Source organism: Pundamilia nyererei, unplaced genomic scaffold (assembly GCF_000239375.1).
Source record: "Pundamilia nyererei isolate P.nyererei 1_Seehausen unplaced genomic scaffold, PunNye1.0 scaffold00683, whole genome shotgun sequence".
Classification (NCBI taxonomy): Eukaryota; Metazoa; Chordata; class Actinopteri; order Cichliformes; family Cichlidae; genus Pundamilia; species Pundamilia nyererei.
This window is the reverse complement of record NW_005188084.1, coordinates 31710-44069: the sequence shown is the minus strand read 5'-3', so window position 1 is coordinate 44069 and position 12360 is coordinate 31710. Positions and strand designations below refer to the sequence as shown.

Genomic DNA, 12360 nt, shown 5'->3' with positions numbered 1-12360 from the left:
CAAATTATCTTTGCACTCATCAATTATTCAGCGTGTGTTTGAGAGAGAGAGTTTTTGGTGCTGCCTGTGCATGTCTCGTCTTGCTGGGCTCCTCAAGTATATATCAGAAAGCTGTCAAACTATATACACAGATTCACCATATTATATTATATTATATTATATTATATTAGTAGGTTGGTGAATGCAAGCATTGCCTGCTATGTATAAGCACAAGGAACATATTAGCCCCTTAATATCAAAAGAGGTGCATTAGATGTCAGGAGCAGGAGGGCTAGAGAGTAAAACAGTTGGTTTGGGGCTTTTCAGTACTAACAACAAGTGAGCCGTAAAGACCAGAAGTTAAATCATATTTTAATTAAAGTTTCGTGGTGAAAAATATCCATTTATTTCAGTGGATGGAATCTTCAGAGTGTGAGAAGCAGACAAAAACCCTTTTCTTTCTTTAACCTTATACTGAGTGCACAGTTTTCACTCTGTAGGCAACATTTTATAACCATTTGGAGAGCAACTTCTTTGGCACTCATGATTATTAAACCAGGTGCATACAAATTATTGTTTTTCTTTCATAAGTCGTTTCTTGAGAGTAGTGCTGAGTGAAATTTCTCACTATTTTTTTCCACTATAGTTACACAGAGTCCAATTGCTGTGGTAACCATAGATGCTTAACTGACAGGTGTGAACAACTGACATATATTCATTAGAAATTAATCACTCTAATTAGTAGATTTGTATTTTTCCTCTCTTTGATTGGTGGATGTGTTTTCACAGCCTGTCTCTCTCAGACAAGTATTTGAATGTGACTATAATACCTGGCCCGAAATAGACCTGCAACATTTTCAGTCTATCCAAACCAATTTTTCTATGTGTCAGTATCCCTGGCTGTCTGTATTTTTGAGTATGGATATATGGTACCGGGAAACGCAAACACATTTCTTTTCAGTCAGTCATCTTAAGTCAAGATCAGGTCACACTAGAGTTTAAAGGCAAATCATCACAGCTTCAAGTGTGTAAGCTGACATTCACAGTTTAAACCTGCTCTTCTATTCACACACATATGTAATAGTGGATTTAAAAAAAATAAAAACCTGACACTGACTTACAGAAGAGGACTAGATTTTCAAGCATCTGGTCACCCTGCCTTGGGTTTTCAAAATAAATACACTTATAGGAAATAAACTGGACTTTTTAAAGTGTTACGTTTTTAAAAAGTCACTAATTATCAAATGTTTTAATGTAATGACATTGCCAAAATATAAGAGCCCCTAATTAGTTTCAGAATTTCAGATGTTTGAAATGATCAGAATTTAAAAATAAACTTAACCCATGATTTATGTAAGTGTCATGGCAGGCAGGTTTTGGACCCAAAGGCAGGACTAATGCTGAATTCTAACATAATACAAAATAATGCAGGTGCAGACACAAGATAACTTCTAGGACAACTTCTACAATCTTCTAGGAGGCAAAACTGCGAGGGAGAACACGACCGAGAACAGAAGCAAAGTGAGGGTATAAGTACAAAAATGGAGATCAGGGCAGAGTGGAAACACCTGAGGAAACACAGCTGAGCTGATACTAACCAATGAGACAAGGGGAAGCAGAACTGAACCTAGCTCACGCGAGACAAGGGTCTATCAAGATAAAACAGAAAGTAATAAAGACTGGGACCAGGACTTAGACATACTAACATGACAGAACAAAACGGGACACAAAACACAAAGACAGGACACTGAGGGACCAGAACAACATGGGAGCATGAGAGGGGAGTCAGAAAGGGATACAAACACAGAGAAGAGACTAGGACAGGCTGGATATGAATGGAAACTAATATCATCATCAGAAAAGCATAGAAAAAACCTCAAAAGCACTAGGGAACAATAAAATACTTCAAAGAATGAGATATAGAACAGGAACATAAATCAAATCCCAAAAGAAATGAATCATGAGTCCACAACAAAAACTCGAAATGCTGGGTCAAAAACCAGCATTCATCTTTTTACCCTATTATTATCAACAGCTATTTGCCCCTAGCTTTTTTTTTTTTTTTTAGCAACAATTCCTCTGTAGTCTTGTCTTTCACACTCTCCAGACGTGGCATAGTTTAGTTTTTTTTAGTGCTGCTTAAAATTGCTTTGGCCAAAAATGTGTGTAGGAAAAACCCTGCATATTTCCTACACTGATTTTAGTCGTTTCCTTTCAGTCAAATATATTTATGTTAACCTTGTAAAGAAGAATCTACAGGCATCCAGATATTTCTAACCTTATATCGCCTCTACTGGCTCTTTCATTATGACGAAGCAGTAGTTATATTCAGAACATACCATCCAAGATTAAAAGATCAAAGATAGTCTTTTACTGTGACCACCAAACTGTTCCAGTGAAGCGTATCCTGTCTGCAGTCACCGGTACTCATGACATGATCAGTTATCATGGCGGTTCTTTTGCTTTGTTGCAGATTCAGAGATTTTGTGGGAAAAGCCACAAACTACAAATTGCATTTCTTCAGCGTCAGAGAAAAAACAGGCAAATAGGAGCTCATGAAGAGACCTCGTTTCAGTGGGAACCTTTATTGTTTTATTCTTAATGATAACATCAACATAGCCATGTACTTACAGCTCCATGTTTCAGGTTTTCATAAACATTTGCCTAAAGGTTTGCCTCATTATTAATTTCCAGAAATGGGCTGTCTTGCTGATTCAATAATTTACTTTTTCCTCTTTTGCAGGTTGTCAGGATTCATGCTGCCCTCCCCTGTAGTCAGCAGTGGATCCATTTTGGCCTTGTGGTTTACCACAGATTTTGCTGTGAGTGCACAGGGTTTCAAAGCTGTGTATGAAGGTAAGAAAACGTGCCATTGTGTTCATGTGTATGAGTGGTCCTTTCAGAGATAACAGTGATAAATTGGAACCTGCATATTGTTGGTATGGTGCTGAAAATGTATTGTACTGTAAGATTTTCAAGAAAAGATTGTGTAAAAGTCCTTTTTGTTATACGATAGTTACAGGTCCTGTAACTTGTGTGTGTGCTGAGACTTTGACCATACTAATGGAGCTGAATGTAATGCTTAACACTTTGTTTGCTGTTGTTTTTGTTTAGAGGTTTTTCTATTTTATCAGTGATTAATCAAACATCTTCTCAGTGATGACCTGGTGTTTTGGATTAGAAAATAGAGCAGGAGAAATTATTTGGGGTTTTTTTAGTTTTCTTTTTTTGATGGAGTCAGTCAGGTGTGGCTGTTTGTAGCTCTAGAAATCAGGCAAGCAAACTCTCAGTTGATCAAGCACTTATAAGCATCCAACAAATTTGTGTACGATTAAGGTGAAGCTCCATAGATTAGCTATGCTTTTGATTTATGGGATTAACTGTTCATTTTCATAGTTCTGCATGACCGAACCTGGGCTTGCAGCCCAGAGCTGTTGTTTTGGCCATCAGTCGATTAGTTGGAACTACTTAAATACACCATACATTATATATGTATACAAATACTATATCCATGCATTCATTTTTCTTTATTGTGATTTCCACAATAAGAGTTGAATGTTCAGTTTTGATGTGTCTCTTATGTGTGTGTGTTTTGTACAAAAGACTGTTCCATGTCTGCGTGCCTGGTACGACACAAATCCTTAGCCTGACCTTTGGAAGATGTGCATACACACATGGAGTGCACTCTTAAACATATACATATATATTTCATTACGTTTGTGTAACAGTTCATCTATGAATGATGAACTTTAAATATCAAAGACTAACTCAAGAGACAGGATCTTCACACTGACTCCAGTGTGTGAGTGCATGTTTGTTTCACGTAAATGTTATTCTCTGTGCACATCTTCTTCTTCTTTTTGCAGTGTGTCTGTGTGTGTTTCTAGATGTGTCCCATTCATGTGTTCATGTATATTGAAAGAAAACCCTTTCTTACCTTTGTTCCTTTTCCCATCTGTGGGGACCCTTAAGTGTGTTTATAGCCTCAGGATTGATTGGTAGTGCGTTTTTTAGAGACTGTGTGTAAATCCAAGCAAGACATGGCATTTATAAATAGTTTGGGTTGTCCTGTCTATAGTTGGGATTGTCTGTCATGTGACCTATCTATATCCGTACAGTATGTGCAAGCACTAGTACTGAACACATGATTTTTACAGCCTGTGCATTGCTGCAGAACCTCATGCTCTGTTCAAATAATACATTTACGTTCCTCCGTATTTTATCAATCAAAAAGCAGAAAGATGAAGAAAGTATATCTGAAAGGGGCAGTTGGCTTGCATTAGGTGTAATAATTTATTTGTTTCACAATTTCACTCTCTTTCGGTTTCCTGACAGCATAAGCAGACAAATATCGAAATGATAATTGTTTTGGGGGGAGCAATGGGAGCAGGACAGAAACAAAAAATGACCACAATAGCTGCAAATCATGCTAACAGTTACAAAAATATCGAAAAGAAAAAGTATAGTAAAAATTGGATTTTATCAATATATATATCTCAGAAGATCCAGAGATTTTGAGCCAAGTTACTGAAAGACAACATGAAGGGCAAAGTAAATTCTAATATAAAGATCAGGTATTAATCTGTTCCATTTCTTAAACTGCCTGACAATTTCAGAAAGAACTGGGAACGATCAGAACATGGGGTACCACCAGCATCCCCTGCCCCGGCAGCTGCTGGAGTGAGCGGTCGGTACGGTGAAAGTCTGTGCTGGTGCAACACCACCATGCACCCCGGGCCAGGCATGCGCATCCGGTACACCACTTCTGTTAGCTGGTCCACGACCTCCGCCGGCCCTTTCCAGTGGCTGCAGAGCTTGGCGGACACTCCTCTCTTGCAAACCGGGCAGTACACCCAAACCTTGTCACCAGGCACGGAAGCTCCCCCTCAGCACCTGGTGTCGTAGGCTCTTTTCTGTCGTACTCTGGCACTGGCCTGGGGCTGGCAGGTGTAGTCATGAACCACCTGCAGCCGCTCCCTCAGCCTCCTGTAGTAGTCCATCTCTGGCCCACCATCAATCCCTGGCTCGGGGGGACCCGAACACCAAATCTACGGGCGTCCGGAGCTCCCATCCGCTGCAGGCGTGCACTGGCTGGACTCCTGAACCGCAGTCCGATACGACCAAAGGACCAGGGGCAGATGTCGGTCCCAATCCCGCTGGTGGAGGCTGTTGAGAATGGCAAGCTGGGTGGCCAGCGTGCGGTTGAAGCGCTCGACCAAGCCATCGCTTTGCGGGTGGGGTGGGGTGGTTCGCGTCTTCTCCACCCCCAGCCGCCGACAGATCTCCCTAAAGATCTTCGATTCGAAGTTATGCCCCTGGTCACTGTGGAGCTCAGCCGGGACCCCAAAACGGGTGAACATCTCCTCCACCAGTTTCTCTGCCGTCGTGGTTGCACTCTGGTCTGGCACCGCGTAGGCCTCCGGCCACTTTGTGAAATAGTCCATGGCCACCAACACATACCTGTTCCCTGACTCGGTGACAGGGAAAGGCCCTAGGACGTCCACTCCCACTCACTCCATCAGGGCCCCAACCAGGTACTGCTGCAGTGGGGCAGTGGAGCGTTGAGTTGGGCCCTTCAGCTGCTGTGTGGTCAGTGGGAGCCATCCCCCTCCGCTGGCTGTGGCCTGAGCAGTAGCCACGCCCAGTGCCTCCTACTGCCGCTCCTACTGCCGCCGACAGTAGCGGCACTCGACAGCCATGCGGAGAGGGCATCAGCGTTGCCATGCTGTCGACCTGAGCCAAGTTAAAGATGCATGGTCAGTGCACAGGAGGAACCGGCAGCCGTGCAAGTATGGCCAGAAGTGCCGCACCGCCAGCACTATGGCGAGCGAGGTCTCTTTCGCCAACAGCTGGCACTTCGTAGGATTGAGTCGCAGCCCAGCTTGTCGGATGGTACTGAAGGCCTCGCTCAGGTGGGACAGTGCGCTGCCGAAGTTGCCACGTGCACCAACAGGTTATCCAGGTACACAACGCAGTGGCTACAAGGGATGTTCACGAGCACCCTCTCCATCAGCCTCTCGAACATCGTTGGCATTGCAGAGCCCAAATGGCATGACCTTGAACTGCCACAGCCCCTGTCCGATGGTGAATGCAATCTTAGGCCTTGCTTCGGAGGCTAGCTCCACCTGCCAGTAACTGCTGCATAGGTCGAGGGAGATGAACCAGCTGGAGCCGGTAATGTAATCCAGGGCCTCGTCGATCCGCGGAAGCACTGCACTGCACTGAGATGGCGAAAAATCCACGCAGAACCTCGGGCTGCCATCCTTCTTTCCCACCAGGGCCACGGGTGCCGCCCATGGGCTGTTGGATGGCTCAAACACCCCAGCCGCAATCATCTCACAGATCTTTTCCTCCGCCACCTGCCGTTTCGAGAGGGGCAGCCGGCGTGGGCGCAGACGGATGGGTTGAGCAGAGCCGGTGTCGACGGTGTGCTGGACCAGCCCCGTCTGCCTGCAGTCTTTGTCACTGATGGCAAAGATGTCCACATTCTCATTCAGGAGGCACCTGAACTGCTGGCGTTGGTCAATGTTAAGACCTACACTGCTGCGCTGCCACAGGTCATCAATAGCCTTGGTTGTCTCAGTCGAGGGAGGTTTGTCGGGCTTAGAGGCTGGGGCTGAGGTGAATAGAGATGATCCAGAGCTACCGGCACCCGAAGTCTGTTGAGCGGCAGCTGCCAGAAGCCTGGCTTGTCTGTCTCTGGTCCCCCCCATTCCCAGCTTTTGACTGCCCTGGAGGGCCAGAGTCTCTGTACTAAGAGTGATGGCCAGCTTCACGGTGTCAACGCAGGTCCCCCAGCGGGTCAGCAGATCAAGGTCGATGATGCACTGATCTTGGACGTCAGCAAGCCAGAAGTCATGCACCAGCTCCAGATCCTTCACTCGGATCTGCAACGGTTTCTTCCCCCGCAAGTCAGTTCTCTCTCCCGTCACCGTCATCAGCTGGTCGGTGGGTGACCAACCCATCACAAGTGGCCTGGACGTTCCAGGGTGTACACCAGGTCGTATTAGGGAAATGGTAGACCCCGTGTCTACCAGGGCCCGGCAGGGCTGGTCCTCAACACGGCAGCTCAGGTAGTGTCCCTTGAGGTGCCCGACTTGGTCCACTACCATGCATCATCCTTGGAGGGGGGCAGGAAGCTGGAGCGGTGGTCCTCTCACTACACCACGCTGTCGGGACCCGTTGGGGGACTTACATGGGTGGTCGCTTCCTCGCTCCTCAATCGCCAGCTCCCCAAGCAGCGAATGCTCTCCTCGACGGCTTGCTCCAGCCTCTGAATGTCTCTCTTCATTCCGGCCAGGGTGAGCTATCCCACTTCTGACACCAATGTGGCGAGCTCAGGCAAGGAGACAGAGGTGTCGTTGGTCTTGCTTCCCCATATTGCCAGGGAGCACAGCAGTTTATTTTCAACAGAAAATCACTGCCGCTAACCCAACTGCTTGGCGTAGCTCTAGCATAACAACAAGAAGAAAAAGGCGCTCTCTCACCCAGAAAACACACAGTCGCAGAGAGAGCGCGTCACATGGTATTCATGGCAACATAACGCTGCCACCTGAAACAACAGAACACAGCTGTCAAACAAAACCCAAACAGCCCTGACCCGCTAAATTATGAATGTGGCCATGGCTTTTTGACCTGCATAACAGAAAAACACTTCTTAGCTGTCTCATCAAGAACTTCACTTTAAAGCTTGGCATAAAAAATATAAAAAACGTCTCTGCTCCTGTCAGCAATTAGGCAAAATCCAAATCAACAATTATATTTAGTTTTAAGATATTTCAGTGTTGTTTGATTTCTTCTAATTCATTAAGAAAGTGGGACCACCTAAAATGTTCGGATTCAGATTTGAAGGGTGAACGTGATGTTAGGACTGTGCATTTAACGGTTAAGCCATGTGAATATACAGACTACACTGTCAATGTCTAAAAAAATAAAAACAAAAAAATATGTCAATTTGAATATTATTCTAAAAAAATGTTAAGAATGTGTCACAAAGACAGGAACTTGAATTCATAACTATTTAGTATTTACTGTCACTATTGGAGACTTTTATGGGGGGACTGCATGACAGTGAGACTGTTAGACTGACTGGAAGTAATGGTCTTCCTGATTTGAACCCAAGTATTGATTTGATATTGGACTTCAGGGCTCATCTCAGTTTGTCTACAACAAACACCATGTTTGAGCATAAGTATACTTGGCACCAGGACACCCTAGGTTTTAACTGCATCATCAGATCTTTACCTATGTCTTTGACACATAAGTAAAAGGTGGAGCTGAGCTGCTAACTTATCACCACCTGATGGTGAGTTGGATTACATGTAGCAAAGGTGCCCTCAGAGTATCTAGCAAAACCCTATTTGCCAGGGATCTTCAACTCGCAACTAAGCTTCGGCAGCACTCCAAAACAGGATTGGGAACATTAAGTCTGAGTGGATAATGTTTTCCACCTTCATTGTTGCCATGTCATGTCAACAATACCAGAAACAAATGTTGCTGGCCAGTGTTGTCACACTTAAGAAGCTGTCCTATCAAGTTTATTTGGCTCGTGGGACCCTGCAGACAGCAAATAGGCACCAGCAGACAAAGCAGAGTATGACTCTGACAGTGACTGATTGAAAAACATAGGTGTGTGTAGTTAAGAGGGGCTTTGAAACAAGACTTTCTGTTGACCTCGAAGGGCTTCTGACACCCTGTCGGACGACTCTGGAGGTAGAAGCAACTTTCTGCCTACACTGTTTTTGGTTTGGATGAGGTGCTTCTGACTTCAACTGGGGATATAATCAAGCTGTGAAAGGGATACTCAGTAGGGTTAGAGATCTCCTCAATCTGATAGACATGCCTTCAGTAGAAAGCACAGAGTCTGTGTATGAGGGGATGACTCGGTCATTCAAGTAGTTAAACAAAAAAAGTCTCTGGTGGCTGCACCCCTTGGAAGGATGACATTCACCTGATTCCCCTTAAGGATGTCGTGGGGCTATTCTGGTTGACACTCATTTTGCAACATTATCTGGAAGTTGGGGACAGTGCCCTTGGATTCCTGAAAATATGTGTCTCAGTCCTCAGCAAATCTTTCACTATCCTTTATCAGATTGCCTCCTTGTCTTTCTTTTCCCATGACATTCTCTTCTACATTACTTAAGAGGTTTTTTTGTACCTTTTCATTTAAACTGAACCACACTAGAATAGAATCCATTTTTTCTATTGCCGTTAACAACCAGTCTCTGTCTGTATATGCCCCTGTCTCTGCTCACATAGCCAATTCACTTAACAAATCTTCTCTCAGTTCTATCCTTTTATTAAAGGAGACCAAATTGAACTATAAGTCTGAGCACATAGCTTACTGATAAGACCCCAGTCACCTAAGAGAGGGATAGATAGAGTGAGAGGAGAAAGAAGGGGGGGTTGGGGTAGGTGGGTGCTGTCAAATAAAGCTATAAGTGGTGAAAAAGCAAGCCTTACTGATAAAAAAAGCAGGTTTGCATACCAACTCTGCAAGGCACGATAATCATCAATTAATTTCCCCTGAAGCAGAAAGAGAAAGAGGGGAAAGAAAAATGCAGAGAAAGAAGTAAATAGAGATTCTGAAAGAGAGAGAGAGGTGTAGAGATAGATAACCAAGAAGATTGGGGAAGAGTTGATAAACAGAAGGGTGGCATTCATATCTGTCTATATTTCTCATTTGTTGACTTCACGACACAATATAATACCAGAAGACCAACATCCAAAATGAGATCACGATCACTCTCCCCTTAAAAAAAACAAAAACAAAAAAAAAAACAGAAGACACGACTGGAAGAAGGAGAAAAATGAGAAGTGCTTCACTCATCTTTTATTAACAGTCATGATGCTATGATGGCGTTTGGGGGGTCCTGAATTTAGAATTTTTGTCACATGCAATTCTCCCCTCTCCCTCGCCATCACCTCCATCTGTTTCCCCTAGAAAATAGCAGTCATAAAATCATTTGAAATATTTATGTGCTCTTACAGCTGCTTCATCAGGAGTTAGACCTGTAGCCTCAGCTATGGAAACTATATGGATTTTGACGTGTGTGTCCAATAGCAGTCTTTTTTCACAATTCTACTTATTTTTGATTTCTTGGTGCACATTCCTGTTTGAGCTGGGTGCAAAATGCTGAAAGTTATAAATAGTTAAACTTTTAGTAAAAGGCTGCCTCGCCTCAAATAAGTTCGCAATTGTCACTTAGCAACAAGGAGCACTACCAGCACTTCCCCCGAGCATTTGTTAAGTGCTGCTACCTGTAAGAAGAAACCCAGCAGATACAAAGCCTTACTTTTGCATTCACAAAGTAAATGAACTGTTTGTTGTTTTCTATTGTGAGTGTAGCTGAAGTGCTTTTTCCCCACCCATATGATATGCCAGTCTATTTCTTTTGTTTTAAAACAATATAATAGAAATGCAAAGCGATGACAGACCTTTATTTTCTCTTATCAAATACATTAACAGCTGTAAACAGTTTAGCATACCCTCATTGCAATTGTGCTCTCAAGGGGCAGCAGAATATGCACTCCAAAAACTGCTCAGAAAGAGCCCAAGGCAGCGACTCATCCTCCAAACAACTCTCACTCCAATTTGATCGATGATTCGCAACAAGCACAATTCCACTGACGTCCTACTTTATGTCCCACAAGTCTGAAATAAGTAAATGCTTAGTTTTCTGGACATTTGTAGCTTTTCCTAAAAAGATTATTTAACCATTAATACAAAACAGAAAATCCGGTTCAAAGTCTTAATTAATGTCGTACACTATACCACTTTACACTAACACCTACAAATGTGCCCACACTCACAAAGAAAGAGCCTGAGTGTACTTTTGTTTTTCTTTGTATTCCCTAAGCTAGCTGCAGAGTTTCTCCTCCTGTTGAGGGACTTCTGTGAAGAAAATAAAATGACACACACACACACACACACACACACACACACACACACACACACACACACACACACACACACACACACACACACACATTCCCCTATGGCATCACTAGGCATAGGCATCACTCTGGTAAAGCAACAGAGTGAAGACAAGAATGTGTGAATGCGGATCAGGGAAGTAAAAGAAGACCGCCTGCTTGTGTGTGTACATATTCAGGCACATGTGTTACTGCTGGTCATGAGTATTTTGTTGTTGTTGTGGTAATATCCACTGTGTCATTATCTGTATGTTATTATGAGGTGTCACTTTTACACCGCATTACAACATGTAATGTGTGTGTACCCATGCCTGAATGTGTGTATCTGTAAAATTGCAGGAAGTTCATCCCCTTTGGTGTTGGCATTTCCTCTCTCTCTCTCTCTCTCTCTCTCTCTCTCTCCCTCTGTCTGTCTGTCCGTGGTGTAGACTGGTGTAGAATCCATTAGGAACACTTCTAGGAGCTTCCAAATCTTGCTGACTTGATGCAAGGCTTTGCACAGACTGTGGCAAGAGCCCTGTAGCCACCATCCATTGGACGAGATGCAAAAAGATCGCAGCCTCCTGCTTGGGGATTTTGGGTCCTTACTCATGATGTTACACATAAGAAAGATTTATTCATCTAGAGTTTTTTCCGATGCCTCTAGCCAGATAGTTTTCATAGTGGAGCCTTTATTTCACAGAGTTTCGCCGTACTAAATCTCAGAGGGTTGCAAATAGCCATTGCAGAAAATTGCACTATTGTAGAAGGAGTCGTGGCATAATATGAATACAAAATACGGTGTGTTGGCAGACAAAAATATTATTTAGAGGAGTGGTCTTCAAACTTAAGTTTTATGGATAGTAGTTTATAATGAAGGCATATGAGCCTCTATGTTTATCTTAAATGTCTTTTGCAGCTTATTATGTTAATTTCACCATACATTCACTTATTCAACATTAATTCAGTCAGACTGTTTACCTCAACAGCCAAATAACTTATTTCATTTTTTAAAATTAGGTATGTAGTTATTTGTTTTTTCTGCTTACTACTATCCTCAGAATCACTGATCCTTTTAACAGCAGGGTTTAGTAAGCCTCAAAGTGCTCCTGCTGTTTGCATTAAAGTTAGTAACACTGGAAATATACTGGACAAAAATAGTTGGCTTCATGGGGATTTAACTGATTCATTGATTTTATGATATTTCCCTCCAGCTATTGTTGTAGTCAGAGAAAGTTTGCCTCTATAGAGACATTAGAAAGAGAAATCAATCATTACAGATGCCATTAATAAGTTCAAATAGTATAGTTATTCTATTGAATGAACCTCCTGTGGAGGAAATTGTGCTTACAGCTTGCAAATATAAACAAAAGACTCAGAACATTAAAAACATAGGTGCAGCCCTAGTCTTTGTTAGGAGGGAATTTATGTGAACTGTTACAGTTCATGAAATCAAAGTTTCTTTCT

The 12360-nt window shown here is 43.1% G+C and overlaps 1 protein-coding gene across 1 annotated transcript in view; it reads left to right on the top strand.

Moving 5' to 3' along the window:
- The window catches only part of LOC102196048 (CUB and sushi domain-containing protein 1-like), a gene marked incomplete at its 5' end in the record, with an annotated part of 51172 nt that extends 46288 nt beyond the window's left edge, over positions 1-4884 (top strand). The window contains 2 exons of the mRNA XM_005754841.1: positions 2723-2835; positions 4652-4884. Of these exons, the coding sequence (XP_005754898.1) occupies positions 2723-2835; positions 4652-4884 (346 nt within the window). The remainder of the gene's footprint in view (positions 1-2722; positions 2836-4651) is intronic.
- Between the last annotated feature and the right edge of the window lie 7476 nt (positions 4885-12360).